The sequence below is a fragment of the Rhinoderma darwinii genome, chromosome 2 (genome assembly GCF_050947455.1).
Source record: "Rhinoderma darwinii isolate aRhiDar2 chromosome 2, aRhiDar2.hap1, whole genome shotgun sequence".
Taxonomy (NCBI): domain Eukaryota; kingdom Metazoa; phylum Chordata; class Amphibia; order Anura; family Rhinodermatidae; genus Rhinoderma; species Rhinoderma darwinii.
This window is the reverse complement of record NC_134688.1, coordinates 217834526-217850335: the sequence shown is the minus strand read 5'-3', so window position 1 is coordinate 217850335 and position 15810 is coordinate 217834526. Positions and strand designations below refer to the sequence as shown.

The window sequence follows — 15810 nt, the reverse complement described above, 5'->3', positions numbered from 1 at the left end:
ATATAGCGTCTCGCATTATGACTATTTAACACATCTAGGCTACTCTATGCCTGACCACCCTCATACCATGCCATACAACAGTGTGTATACAGGCTTGTGTTAAATACCCAACAATAAATAAAATACACATAAAATAATAAATAAATAAAATGTACATAATGTGTATTATAGATTGTGAAGTGTACAGTGAAGCCTGGCATGGGCTGTGACCGCCTGGGTACAGAGGTGTTTGAGAACATTCTGCACAGTCACATCTGCAGGCGAGCACAATAGTTTGGACAGCTAATCACATCTGCATTAATGAAGCCCTGTAATACACCTAATGAATAGTACACAGCTTTTTTTCCCAGTGTAAATGTGTTTCAATTGGTTCACTGTAATTTGTTTAGCAGTTAGACAAATTGATAGGAAGTTACCAAAACAAAACACTACATATGATTTATATTAGCTAGACCGCAGAAATATTTAAGATATTCCTTAGGACAAGCATTCTCCTTTCTGTTGCAGGATGGTTTGCAGTGTTGGAATGGAAATACCTAGATTTAATACCAGTTAATCAAATGAGATGATAGATAGATTAGATAGATAGATAGATAGATAGATAGATAGATAGATAGATAGATAGATAGATAGATAGATAGATAGATAGATAGATAGATAGATAGATAGATAGATAGATGCAGCCAGTATCTTCAATGTATAATCTATTAACCCTTCATGTGGAGAGATAATAAGATCCCTTGGGCTGGATCGCCTCCTCCCCCCCGTCCCTCCACTTCCATAGATTATCGGAAGCTGTACATGTGCAACATGAATTACAGAGACAAGTCAATTGGATCACGGTGACGGCTGATAAGAGAAATTTATGAGACAGCTACTTGGGGATGAATGCGCAACCAGCAGGTGGCGCTGTGCATAATACAAGGAGAACAGCATTACTAGACCGACACAGTATAAGAATCAGGTGTCGGCTTATTTCTCTCCTCCAGGACTGTTAAAAGAGGGCGGAGCTTGGTGAGCCCGGAGTGCCCTGTGCCCCGCCCGTACACAGCCACACACCTCGCTGCAGTACAGCAGGGTAGTGGAGGGGGGAGGACGCTCCAGCCTGAGCTGTCAAGTGTCACACACGGCGGGTACTCACCGGGGGATGCAAGCCTGAAGCCACCAGGACCATTCACACTCCCAAACGCTTTGTCTCATTCACTGACGAGGAGCCGTGAACAGCAACGTGACTCTCTTCCATTCAGCTGCCCGGAATCACTGGCGGAGCTCCGGGCAGCAGCTCATGATGTGCCTGGAGAGTGATGGAGTGGGCACGGGGGCAAGCAGCCAGGACTGCATCCCCGGAGCAGAGGACGGGGAAGTGGAGACCCTCTCGGGGAGGATGAACCCGGTCACCACCGTTATGGATATTAAATCCCCCGAGATGGAGAGCCCCAGCAGTAAAGCCAGCCTTCCTGAGAAGCCCCTCAATATGAGACGTGCCAGGGTGGCAGCAGCTGGCATCCTCAGCGTGGGCAATGTGCTCAACTACCTGGACAGGTACACTGTAGCAGGTAAGATACCCGCTATTCTATATGGCACAAAGAGGTGAAGTGTGCAGGTGCATTCCCTATCTATAGCTGTCACTGAGAAGGGCAGCCACCCTGGCACTGCCATACCTACCACCTACAAACTTACCTTATTCTTACTGACTATGCCATTTCTGATTCATTTATTTTCCCATCTCATCCATCCCATAAATGCTGAAACTGGCATATAATTCTTATCCTACGTATCCAGCACAGGGCATGGGGCATATAGTAGTATCATGTAATATTTTGTGAAACAGAGGTGATAACTAATACAGTTCTTCTAATCATTATCATTACAATATTGTATAGGGCATTGAGGTCCATGTAGTGCTGAAGTCCACCATCTCCCCTATAGCAATATTAGCACACCATACACACTGTCATCTGAAGTCACTTGCATTGTTTATATGAAGCAGTAAGGCATTCAACAATTGGGATGCTTCAAGGTCATTCACCTCTCCCAATCCCCACACACTTCTCATTCCTTTATCATTCTGGCTATTAGAATGATCATTTTTATAGGGGATGATCATATGTTACATTGTGTGGCATGGAGATAGTTTGGAGTTGCCGTATCATTAGTGTCATCTAACAAATGAAGATACTGTAGGATTTTGCAGCATTGCAGTTCCAGTATAATCTAGACATCGACTAAAGACCAGCAAATGTGGCAAAAGGGCTACCAAATATTTTCCAATACTTTAAGGGCAACCCTCATCATTTTTGCCATTGCTTTCTGGTCCTCCCAAGTCATCGTATGGTCCCATAAGGAGCAGAATAAGGGAGATAGATTTTACCTGGGTGACGTACACATACCAGACAATTTTTAGATGTTTATCAAGAATACATTTGAAATGAATGAAGGAATTTTGGGCAAACAATTCTCTATAACATCTCCTTTTATGATATGTGTGGTGTCCTCAGCAGGTGAGGAACCTCAAGAACATCAGTAGTCTACTATAAATTGTAGGGTTAAAATCTAACCTTATATAAACCCAGATGAAACCCTGCCCTATCCCAAGAGGATATGGGTATGAGTGAAAAAAGGAGACCACAAGGGTGTAATAGCGGGTTGCGTTTTCAAGGCTTCTATGTTTTTGGTGTAGCTCTACAGCTATGGAGCTTTGTTGTACTGTAGACGCTAATGTTTATTACATCTCTGATCTATTGATAGACTTTACAAGACTCATCCTTGTCGTCTTTCTCCTTTTCTAATATCCATATCCAAGTGGGTAAATGTGCACATTCCTAGGGCATTATTGGATTGGAAATCAATAGGAATCCAGGCATATTCTATCTGACTGCAAATTGATGTTCTCTTCAAGGAAGGAAGTGGACACGTATTTTGCAATGGTCTTATATCAATTGCCTAGGTAGCATTTATAAATGAATTGACTTTGATATTATTGCACATATTTATAGTCATAAACGGAAAACCCTACTGTGCCGTTGGTGTGAAACCTGTTGTTTGTTTATGTTCGCTCTGCACTATTACAGCTACTTTTAGATCTATTATATTTGCAGTTACGGTAGTAATAGCTGGTATAGAGCTGCCAGTGTCGTTTTTATTGACTGCGGCTTCCATTGTGATTTGTTTTAGCCGCTGTCATTTTAGAAAACACATTAGAATATGTTGCATTCATTTCCCAGCCGCCTCTTGGATGGCTACATCGTGTTATATGTTTTATATGTTAAGGCTTTGCGCTCCCTACAATTGATTCAAGTGGCTGTTTCCATGACGCAATTTTACCCAGGCCAGGTAATGTGTCGGCCTTATCTGACTTCCCTCCCTACTCAGGTATTCGTTTTTGGGTGCAGGTGACAACTATTCTCTTCCCATGGTGGGAAAAATGGGAGCCGAAAATGATGCAATATGAGGCTTAACCAAAATAAAGGTATTTATATGTCTTAAATGGATTGTCCTAATAAGATAATCCCTCTCCGTATACCCTATTAGGTCATATGGACATCATTGAGGGGGGGTTCCCATTTCGGGACCCCCCTCTATTGGTCAGAGTGGAGACACACTAACAAAAAGCGTCTCTTGCTGCAGCATGCTCACTATAACCACTTATCACTTGGCCATTCATTTGAATATAGGCCGCTGCAGGGTAAATGTTTTACCAGCTGAAGCTTTGTTTTAGAATCTGTATCCGCAGGTACCAGTTGATCCTATTGGTATCCATGTGAACTTAACTGTCCACCTTGTTCTATTCTCTCTTCTTTGGTCTATTAGTTCTCTACTTCCATTCACCTAAAAACGGAACTATGTCTTTCTCCATTATCCGCACCTATCGCTCACATCCGAGGCTGCACTTAGGCTGGATTCACACGAGGATGTTCGGTCCGTAATGGACGGAACGTATTTCGGCCGCAAGTTCCAGATCGAACACACTGCAGGGAGCCAGGCTCCTAGCATCATAGTTATGTACGACACTAGGCGTCCCTGCCTCTCCGTGGAAGTACTGTCCTGTACTGTAATCATGTTTTGACCTACAGTTTATTGTATTGCACATTTAATGACCTGTTATATGAGATGTGCTTAAGAGAGGCATTATGGTAGTCACCAAGAACTAACCATCCCATTAGCTGCTATATATATATATATAATATCTCATGAGTACCAGATATGAAGAGCCCTTGGTGGACTAGGTTGGTATATTAGGACTGGGTTTATCCAGCTATACAGCATATAAAGTGGATGACTAATATATTTTTAACTTCTTGCATGACACTATGACCATGTATGAACATTTTGATAGCTGGAGATCTGCTGTTTTCACTACACAACGATAGATATGCCGCTTGTCCAGAAGTTCTCAGAAGACCATGCAGAAATCCATTGTGAAGAATAGAAACCATAAGATACTTGATAGAGCCTTATTCAAATACGTATGGTGGAAACACAGCGTGCCAGCAAAGGTTTTGTCTGTATTCTAAAAATAAGTTGATATGTACTAAGGCTTACACAACTACAACTGCCAACAACTAGTTTTACCAGAAGAGTGATCACCGAAAAGTTGAATAATTAAGGATTAAAAAAGGAATCATTTTACGGCAAGGAATAAAATCTGTCAGCTACCTCTGCCTGAAGATCATTACCGATATTGCATTGAGCATGCCCACTTTTTACAAATTCTTGGGTATTCTGTTCTTGGTTTAGGATATTATGGACTGATAGATTCTAACATTTATTGTTAGAATAAATATCTGTGTTTGTGATAATTTGTTAATGGATATGTGATATTTATAGAAGTCTACGCCATGAATAGATGACAGAGGAATGGCCTGGACAAAACCCAGATAGCCATTGTAACTAGAAATTGGCTACTGCTACCTCATTTTTGTTTTCTCTTGATGCCTATAAAACCAAAACTGGTGGATCACCATCAAGCTTGCTTCTGGATTAGACCAATTTATGGCTTATATGGACTACAGTGTCTTGTCAAGCCTTGCCTTAGTAGACTTTATCCGTTGTACATCTTTGACTATTCATATGGTCACCACGAGTACAAACTGACTTGTCGGCAAATAATGAGACTAGTAACGCTGTAAATTATTGATAACATTCTTTGTCCAAAAACATAGTACTGAATGAAACATAATAAATCACTTCATACTTAGATAAAACATCTCAGATTTTGCCAGATTCCTCTTTTCCAGGCTCCTTTCATATTGTGTAGGGTTCTGCATGTGTTTAGCGCTTTACAAATTCCATTAAAATGACTTCATAGTCTATCGTTCTTACAAGAATATGATATATGAATGGCCCAGAATTTGCTGATTAAAAGGAAATTTATACATGTATCAAGAGAATGACTTTGAATATGTAATGGATTTGAGCAAAGGATTGCCAATATTAACTGATAAAACCATAAATGTATCTAGACTAAACACGCCAGTTTGGAATAAATCATTTCATATATATTTTGTTGTATAATACTGTATCACCAAAAATATGTGGAGTATTCAGATTCATTTTCAATATCAACGCCTATTTTTATTTTATGTCCTCACCCAACTCACCAGTTATTTATATTGTGTAGGAATATCGAGTCTGTAGTCAACAGTCAGAAAACTCATTTTGGATCATTGTGTAAATAACACTTCTGTGGTGTATCCAAAAAACAATAGACGCTCATCTCCTCAGTGGTATTGTTAAATATAGTTTATGGTATATTGGTTTCCACAGAAACAAACGGTTTCTGCTTCTCTCTAAAACATTGACTTGGCCCCTTGCCCTTAGGGCACCATTGACGCCATCATAATTGCACACCTAGGGAATCTTCCAGAAAAAATAGTATAAGTTCAGTTGTGTGTTGGTTATTCATTCGACTACTACCTAATTCTTTTATATATAGCATCATGTCTGTATTCTAGGTGTCTATGTGAGTAATTTGCATTTTAATGAAATAAACAAGAGTGTGTATTAGGCAGTGCAGGTTTTCCTGTGCATGCTGTGAGGTATTTACCATAATCTGTCTACTGGTAATACATATGTTTTGCTCCTTGCAGATGTCGTCTGTCTGAGTGTGTGAATCAAAGGCTACATTCACAATATACCTACATATAATGTAAATGGGGTTACTCTTTATTATTTCAGATTTGGGTGATGGGTATAAAGCAGGTTTAGGAATGTATTATTATTTCATATGTGTAACTTTTTTACTGTTTTGGCAGTTGACACGTTAGATTTTTTTTAAGTAAAAGATACAAAGAGACAGTGGTAAAGATTGGACTTTATGTTAAAGTTTAACTAAACGTTCGACAAACTTCTGACATCTCATAGTGAAAGTGAATTAATGTATTGGATTCAATAGAAAGTCTATGAGCCCGTACTCCGATACATCGGCTTTCCGGAAAAAGCCAAACAGAAACTAAGCAGCTGAGCGCTCACACGAGCGCATCTGCCACTTCATTTTAGCGATTGGTGGGGGTCTCAGTGCTCGGACCCCCACCAATCAAATCTTCTGACATGTCACTATGACATGTCATAAGTTTGTCGAACGTTTAGTTACACTTTAAAGGGATCCTGTCAACATCTTACCTGTTAAACTAGCCTGACCCCTCAATGGCCGCAGCTGTCCAGAGTTCGTTCCTGTTCTCTTCTTTCCTGAAGTCCTCCTCTGTCTGTAAATATAGTCGTTTAAACTTTTCCCGCCTTTTATGGTAATTAATTTTCCCTCTGGGACGGAGCTTCTTAACCACACCCACTGCCACCACCTGTCCGGCCCTGACTGGCTAAGGAGTTGTCAATCAAAAAGAAGGAGGTGGAGTCCACTCTGAGATGCTGGAGGAATGAAAATCTGACTCTTTTCAGATGAAGATTTGACTCTTTTCTGCTCATTTGCATATGGCTTGGGACCACTGAAAAACGGAATACTAAAGGTACAGAGCTTACTTAGAACATATTTATAGCTTAGATGACAATGATTTTTCACCCACTTTCACCAGGTATTGCTGGCTTTATAGCTAAAATGCTGGTGACAGGTTCCCTTTAAGTCTTTTACTATTGAATGGCATATTGCACTTAAAGTGTACCTGCAATGCAAAAATGATGACAAATCCAACTGTTGGCATGAAAATGTTAAACTTTATAACATTCTTCATACAAATTTGCTACAATACATTTGACAACCGTTTATCAAGGGACAAAATATATTCATACCTCCCAGTCTCCGCAAATATGTTAGAACTATTTTGAACCTCATGCCAACATATTGTTTAATTTGCCAAGCATCTGATACAATGGATGCCCCAACATAAGCCCAGTGTCACATATTAAAAATCTATGACTTAAAGGGACTCTGTCACCAGTTTATCAATTCCCGATCTCCTAACTAATCTAATAGGTGCTTTGCTGCTGATAACTAGTGTGATTTGTTTTAAAAAACGTTTATTACTTGCAAAATTCTGAGCATTTTTCTAAATATGCTAACGTGGCTCTAATAACCAAATAAGAGGTGACTGTCTTTTCACTCCGGGCGGTGTAATGTTTTCTGTATAACGTTGTCCAATCAGCATATCTCTTCTCCCCCCTTCCCTGCCCAGCAACACAGGTGATCTTATAGTATACAGCTTCCATTCCCGACTGTGTTTTCAACTGGCGATATATCCGGTTGTGTCTCAGCTAGAACTGCGTGATTAGAATCTTCTCTTTCATCTGCCACCAGAACCGCTGTTCTAGGTGGTACACAGCCCGAAATATAGCTGTTTGAATTGAACCCCTTTCCTCCAGCCTCAGTCTCTCACACTGTGTGAAGCAGCTTGATGCAGATTGGACAGCGTCAGAGGCTGTGAGATAGCGCCACCTCAGGAGACTCGCTGCTATTACCTCCCACTTCTCTAATAAAGGCTCATTTTAATATTTAGAAAAATGCTCATAACTTTGCAAATAATAAAGTTTTTTTTAAAATAAATCACACTGTAGTTATCAACATCATAGCGCCTATTAGATTAGTTAGGAGATAGGAAATTGAGAAACTGGTGACAGAGTCTCTTTAAGCGTATAATTTAAAATGAGTGATATTGATAGGAATTACTTCCATGTCATTAGAAAATGGGGTGCAGTGCTCTATATTAGAACATAAGCAGGTAGGACGGGAATGTACATCATGGGAAAGGAATGTCTTCTTTTAAGTGTACGTGGAATGTCTTTGGAATGTTTTAGTCACCTGTGACACTCCTGCCTATATTTTCTATGATCTATTGTGAGCTTGTGCTAAGACCCAAACGGGTAAAGAAGTAATTATACTCATTGTTAATAATTACAGGAGGTTTCTGGCAGATTATATTGCACTCATTTGCCTAAAAGTGTAAAGACATAAAGTTGTGTAAATACCCTATGTCAGGAGTAACTAGCAGCAGTTCAGAAAGTGTATATTCAATAACCGGCAGGACAGCATTCCATATCTGCTCGGTGCATAGGACAAGGCCACTGTAATATCCACCCAGTGTACTTGCCTGTGATATTGTGTCCGCCAGCCAGGGAGGTGTACACTGTATATCCCATTAAGGAGGGCCTGTCATCTCTCCAGACATCTCTGTTTTATTGTATTCCTCATTAAATAACAATTCTGGAGCATCTGAATGCTGCACTATGCCATTCCTCTTTTATTCCTCCTAGAAATTTAGGAATAAATTGACAACTGGGTATTATTATTTCCCTTGTCAAATGGACGTGTCCCTACCCAGTCTGAGACTGTCATCAGTGATTGGACATTGTCAGTCTGTGTAGGGACACATCACCAACTGGTAACACCCTGGTGTCAATTTATTCATAATTTCTAGGAGAAACGGCACAACATAGTGTTTTAAGGAAATATGTTCCAGAATTGTAATATTATGGGGAATAAAAAAAAACCCAGACATGTCAGGAGAGATGAAAGGTCCTATTTAACACTAAGTAAGCTGGTTACAGTGGATACAAGATTGGCTATCCAATTAATTAATCATGTATATATTTGTAAATAAAGTTCCGTACGGATATAGCAGAGCTGACGTTATTTAACTGTTCCTTTTGTGCAGGCATTAAGATAATGCCGTAGGACTCGACTGCAGCCCTATGAAAAATAACTGCTAACACTTTGTGCTAAATGACAAACTCCGCTCTACTATAGCTGTAGACTTGTGAAGGATGAATGTGCAAGTAGTAAGATCCCCTAAGAAGGTGAAGACCTAAGAAAGTTTTTACTATCTGCCTGTCACTTGGATATATATATTTTTTTTACCAATGGATCTTTAGTGTTTGTTAGGTGGAGCTGCTGGTTACTGGGACCTACACAACTCTGCATAGCCGGTGTGCAAAGAAAATGCAAAGAAAAATGTGACTATATCACATATTTAGAATAATTCATTATTGTCGACCTATTAGTATTTAGGGACTGAGTCATTTTTATAGTTCAGGGTAACTAGATGATACTCGTGGGTGCTGACACTGATCTCAGTTCATGTCAGGTAGCTGATGTTAGGCACTCTCCTGTGTGGTATCACTTGGCTAGAACGAAAGCTAAGTAAATGGCATCTTCCATGATTTCCCATTCCTGCTTTGACAGCCCACCCTCCCACTACAGATCTAATCAAGTTACCGCTTTCTCGTTGAGGGGGCATGATCACATGATCTGTAACGATTGGTTTAGGAGACGTAGCTCTGCCTGGAGGAATCGTCACTTGATCTGTGACGTTTTGAATTTTATGGATTCAGAGGGGAGTGAATTATGTGATCAAAGTACGAAACGTCACAGATAATGGAATCATACAGAGGGGTTCCCGTCTAGTGACCGGATTTCAGATCAACGTTCCTGAGCATTTGGCCAGTGCAAAGTAAATGAGTAAGTTGTATTAAAGAGGCTCTGTCACCACATTATAAGTGCCCTATATTGTACATGATGTGATCGGCGCTGTAATGTAGATTAAAGCAGTGTTTTTTTATTTAGAAAAACGATCATTTTTGACAGAGTTATGATCTATATTAGCTTTATGCTAATGACTTTCTTAATGGACAACTGGGCGTGTTTTACTATATGACCAAGTGGGCGTTGTGGAGAGAAGTGCATGACGTTGACCAATCGGCTTCATACACTTCTCCCCATTCATTTACACAGCACATAGTGTTCTTACTAGATCACTATGTGCAGTCACACACACACACACACACACACACACACACACACACACACACACACACTACTCAAGTGTCCTGACAGTGAATATACATTACCTTCAGCCAGGACGTGATGGCTATTCAGAATCCTGACACTTCGCTAACGTTTGTGTGAGATTTACAGCAAGGCAAGCGTAATCTTGTTTTAAATGACAGTTTACAGCATAATCTCGCGAGATTACACTTGCCTTGCTGTAAATCTCACACAAACATTAGCGAAGTGTCAGGATTCTGAATAGACATCACGTCCTGGCTGGTAGTGATGTCTATTCATTGACAGGACACTTAAGTAACGTTAATCTGTGTGTATGTGGCTGCACATAGTGATCTAGTAAGATTACTATGTGCTGTGTAAATGAATGGAGAGAGGTGTATGACACTGATTGGTCAGCGTCATACACTCCTCTGTACAACGCCCACTTGGTCAAAAAGTAAAACACGCCCAGTTCTCCATTAAGAAAGTCATTAGCATAAAGCTAAAATAGGTCAATACTCAGTCAAAAATTATCGTTTTTCTAAATAAAAAACACTGCTGTAATCTACATTACAGTGCCGACCACATTATGTTATATAGGGCACTTATAATGTGGTGACAGAGCCTCTTTAAAATAATTTAGCTATACTTTTAAAATGCCGGATTAGCTCTTTAACCTCAACCTTAATGTAAAGCACCTACATTGCTTTCAGTAGAGTAGATGGGTGTCTGCCGGATACCTCTCATGCCTCATATCCCCTGGCAAAATAAAAGTATTAGCGAGGAAATAGTCCCACAATAGCAGCCCAGACTCCATACCCTGCTCTCATGTTTTAATAGCTACGTTGATACCTGATTATACATGCTGCCCACTCTTCCTTGCAAAAGCGCTCTAAGTCTCTCAGATTGCGAGGGCATCTCCTTGGTGTCCTGAAGAGGGCTGTACACCACAGATTTTCAAGGGGATTCAGGTCTGGGCTCCGGCTGGGCCATTTCAAAACTTTGATCTTCTTCTGGTGAAGCCATTCTTTTGTTAATTTGGTGGTATGCTTTGGGTCGTTGTTGTGTTGAAAGGTGAAATTCCTCTTTATCTTCAGTTTTTTAGCAGAGGCCTGTAGGTTTTGTGCCAATATAGACTGATATTTGGAGCTGTTCATAATTCCCTCCACCTTGACTAAAGCTCCAGTTCCAGCTGCAGAAAAACAGCCCCAAAGCATAATGCTGCCTCCGCCATGCGTCACTGTGGGTATGGTGTTCTTTTGGTGATGTGCAGTGTTCGCTTTGCGCCAACTGTACCTTTTGGAATTATGGCCAAAAAGTTTAACCTTGGTCTCATCAGACCATAACACGTTTTCCCACATGCCTTTGGCAGACTTGATGTAGGTCTTTGCAAAACATAGCTGGTTTTGGATGTTTTTCTTCGTTAGAAAAGGCTTCCGTCTTGCCACCCTACCCCACAGCCCAGACATATGAAGAATACGGGAGATTGTTGCCACATGCACTAGACAACCAGTACCTGCCAGAAAGTCCTCCAGCTCCTTTAATATTGCTGTAGGCCTCTTGGTAGCCTCCTGGACCAATTTTCATCTTGTCTTTTCATCAAGTTGTGAGGGACGTCCAGTTCTTGGTAATGTCACTGTTGTGCCAAATGTAATCCACTTCTTGATGACTGTGTTCCATGGTATATCTAATGCCTTGGATATTCTTTGGTACCCTTCTTCTGTCTGATGCCTTTCAGCAATCAAACTCCTTTGATGTGTTGTAAGCTCTTTACGGACCATGGCTTTTGCTACAACATGCAACAAAGAAAAGTCAGGTAAATTCTAATCGAACAGCTGAACTTCATATGGGGTTACTCAGAATCACTTTAAATTATGGCAGTTGTGTACTGACTACTATTTAATATGAGTTTAAACGTATGCAACCACATTATTTTAAAAGATTGGTATTTTTGGAATCACATTATTTTAGTTTGGTTATTTTTCTTTTTCCCCTCTGAATGATTTCAGTTTGTTTTTCAATGGAATTGTACAGATTATGGGTCACATTAAGGCCGGGTTTACACGAGTGTGTGCGTTTTGCGCACGCAAAAAATGCGCCGTTTTGCGTGCGCAAAAGGCACTTAACAGCTCCGTGTGTCAGTCCTGTATGATGCGCGGCTGAGTGCTTTTCGCGCCGCCGCCATCATGATGACACTCCGTTGGGATGTTTGTACACAGAAAAGCTTGTGGTGGTTTTCTGTTTACATTCATAGTTTGACAGCTGTTGCGCGAATAACGCTCGTCCCACAGAAGTGCTTCCATGGGGCATGCGTGATTTTCACGCACCCATTGACTTCAATGGGTGCGTGATGCATGAACAACGCACAAATATAGGACATGTCGTGAGTTTTACGCAACGAACTCACGTTGCGCAAAAATCACGGTCTGTCTGCACGGCCCCATAGACTAACATAGGTCCGTACGACACGCGTGAAAATCACGCGCGTCGCACGGACGTATAACACGCTCGTGTAAATGAGCCCTTAAGGAGGAAAAAGTTCTGAAATGATTCATCTTGTACTGATTTTTTGACATGACAAAAACCTGGCATTCTAACAGGTGTGTGTGTGTGTGTGTGTGTGTGTGTATGCATATATATATATATGTGTGTGTGTGTCATGTGAATCCGCTTATGGTTCTCACACTATCTGTCTTCCACGTCTGGTTTTGTTCGTTGCCAATTTACGGTCATAAATGATGACTCTTAAACAATATAGGATGAAGTGCATTGTTAACCAGTTAATATACTGAACTTTCTTAAGACACAAAATAGTCCTTTCATCTGCATTAGGCTATTTTTCTCCACTGTAAAGCAAGCCAAGTTTGTACACATCTGGGGCTTGTTTCAAAAGCAGAAATCTTTTTCAATATAGATTTCTGGCTCATTCCACGGATCGTATGAGCAATTCATTGATATAAATTGGGTTGAGCTAAAGGGTAGTAAAACTGAATACTTGATGTAGGAAAACAGCTATTATTTTCAGGCAGTGTTTATAGTGATCAATGCCATTGATATGTCGTATGTATCGACTACTGAGCCAAGTAACACACAGCATGCTTCTCAGAGATATTTATTACTACTTTCATATGATTTAGCTCAGTCAAGTTGAGCTCAACAGTGGGAAAATGTGTCTTAGATCAGATTAGATCATACCAAGGTTTATTTTGGGGTTCAGTTTTAAATTAGGATTCAGGAAATTACTACAGTGTTAAGGGGTACATGGGAAGAGTGGTGTGTACAATTGCTTACTTGCCACTGACCTTACACACTGTAAGGCCTCATGCACACGACCGTAAAAACACCCGTTATTGCGGGTCGCAATTACGACCCGCAATTACAGGCGCATAGACTTCTGTTAGCCACGGGTACCTTCCCGTTTTCTCACGGGAAGCTGCCCGTGCCGTTAAAAAAATAGAACATGTTCTATTTTTTCATTTTACGGGCCGTGCTCCTATACTTTATAATGGGAGCACGGCTCGCAAAAGCGGCCGGCTGCCCGTGGCCGGCCGTGCTCGTAATTGCGAGCACTTTCGTGTGCATGAGGCCTAAGGCTGGGTTCACATCTGCATCTGGTCAGAGCGGCAGAACAAGGGAAAACCAGTAGCGATGGTTCCGTTGCACCACGAACACCACTGGCAGCCGACAAAATCCATTGACTTTAATGGGTTCCGTCGGTTTTCAGTCAGGGTGTATGTGGTTTTATCGGAAACAATATCGCAGCATGCTGCTCTCTTGTACTGGTAATGTCGGCTGGATCTGCGATGGAGTCCTGTAACAAAGCGTCAAACGCAGATGTGAATGAGGCCTAAGATTGTTAAAAAAACATGAATGGCAAGTATTCCTTGAGAGTAAATGGGTGTTAATGTATCCTTTTACTAGTATAAATACAAAGTAGCAGATGGGGACCTCCTACTCCAGGTGGAAATATTACCCAAAAGCTCTGTTGCCATACAGTTGCATGCGTCGGCCATAGGCTCTCGTTAAAGAAATGCGTACCGCGCAGTATACTTTTTTTTGCAGGTTGCCTCTGTACTGAAAAGCGTAATCAGCTATACTTTTAAGTAATGCAGATCAATAGGTAAGTCAGCGCATTCCCACATAGAGGAAACACTTTTGACATATGTCGGGTCAATGGGTGCCTATGTTTAAGTTTGGTGTATGCAGGCAGAGCATTGCCTAGCGTATATGCCATATTGACTTAGTAGTATGGCTCATGGGGCATCTGTAGATTTGAATACAATCGAACAAACATATTCATCAGTAACCCCCTCTCTAAAGTAAAGCAAGGCAGGTTGTATACATTGGGGACCATCTGTAAATATCCCACCTGCTCTCTCAGAGGAAAATGATGGTGTTAAAGGAGAAAAGGATTGGGAAAACCTGGCGTGGAACTATATTTAACACATTTGTCTTTATCTTTTTATTATATCGAGCCATAAGATTTAAGCATGTAATTCACAATACTGGAGGAGAAAGAGAAAAAAAAGGAACCTGTTCTGGATGTATTGGACTGAGTGGACTGTAACTTCAGCTTTTCAGATTTGGAAACGTCCTCAATAGCTTCCATGCATCCATGATATTGTCCACTGTTCATGTTATAAACTACTACGGTCACTAATGGTGCCATGTTCTTTGATCAAAGGCCTTGCTCTTATAATTGCAGCTGTAATGCTCTTTGCCAGTGTTCTCTTTACTTCATAGTCTGCCCAGTCTACTAATAAGATGGCTATTGTTACAGGAAAAGATTAAACAAAATCCCAGGATTGCCGTGATAATGTAATCACAAGAATACAGTGACTACTCTATCAAACCATCACATAGTGAGAGCTCTGTCTTCACTTCAGATCAGCAAGTAGTGTATGGGAAGACAAATGGCGACATTCGTGTCTAGAATGAATGGGGTATTTCTGTCCTCTTTTATCTGTGTTATTGTATATTTTCTAGCTCCAAAAATATCTAACTCCTTCATCTTTAACACTTGCATTACCATAAATGCAAAATGGTATAATCCATTATTGCAGTTATTGGGGCAGATTTACTGCACTAGAGTTTCATACCCAAGTCTTAATCTAGACTTTCCTGGAGTAAAATGTGCCAAGAGACACAGGCCTTTTAATAAATTTGGTGCATCTTTGACTTTCCATGTGCCAGGCGTTAAAATCTATGCTATGAGCAGGCATAGATTTACGCTATAATGTACACCAGTTTTCTGTCTGTGCGTTGGTTGCACGGGCCTCTGCTGATTTCTCCGCTCACTTGTCTCGCCACTTCTCAAAAGTGGCGAGAGAAGTAAAATGTCTCAAATTTGAACACAAATATGGCGTGCGCCAAAATGTGTGACTTTTTTTTAATGCCACAAAAGTGGTGAAAACCATAAACGCATTCCCTCCATTGAATCTTGATCGAGAACAGGGGTAGACATATTACTGCAGACTTTAACAGACAGTTAGACCCCAGTTAGATTTTTTTAGTAGCCAGGCATAGGTAATCCAATTCTTCTTAAACAACTTGTCATAGTTTGGAAGCCATAAAATGATTGACATATCTACGGCCACCCT

General features: G+C 40.7%; 1 protein-coding gene across 3 annotated transcripts in view; it reads left to right on the top strand.

The window, feature by feature from the left end:
* The first annotated feature begins 1001 nt into the window (after positions 1–1001).
* The window catches only part of SPNS2 (SPNS lysolipid transporter 2, sphingosine-1-phosphate), a 112192-nt gene continuing 97383 nt past the window's right edge, over positions 1002–15810 (top strand). For 2 of the 3 annotated variants that reach the window (XM_075852847.1, XM_075852846.1), the window contains exon 1: positions 1003–1556. In XM_075852847.1, coding sequence (XP_075708962.1) covers positions 1286–1556 — 271 coding nt within the window. In that variant the 5' untranslated portion in view covers positions 1003–1285. Of the gene's footprint in view, positions 1557–15810 lie in introns of all 3 variants that reach the window. The other variant, XM_075852845.1, reaches the window with a different exon arrangement.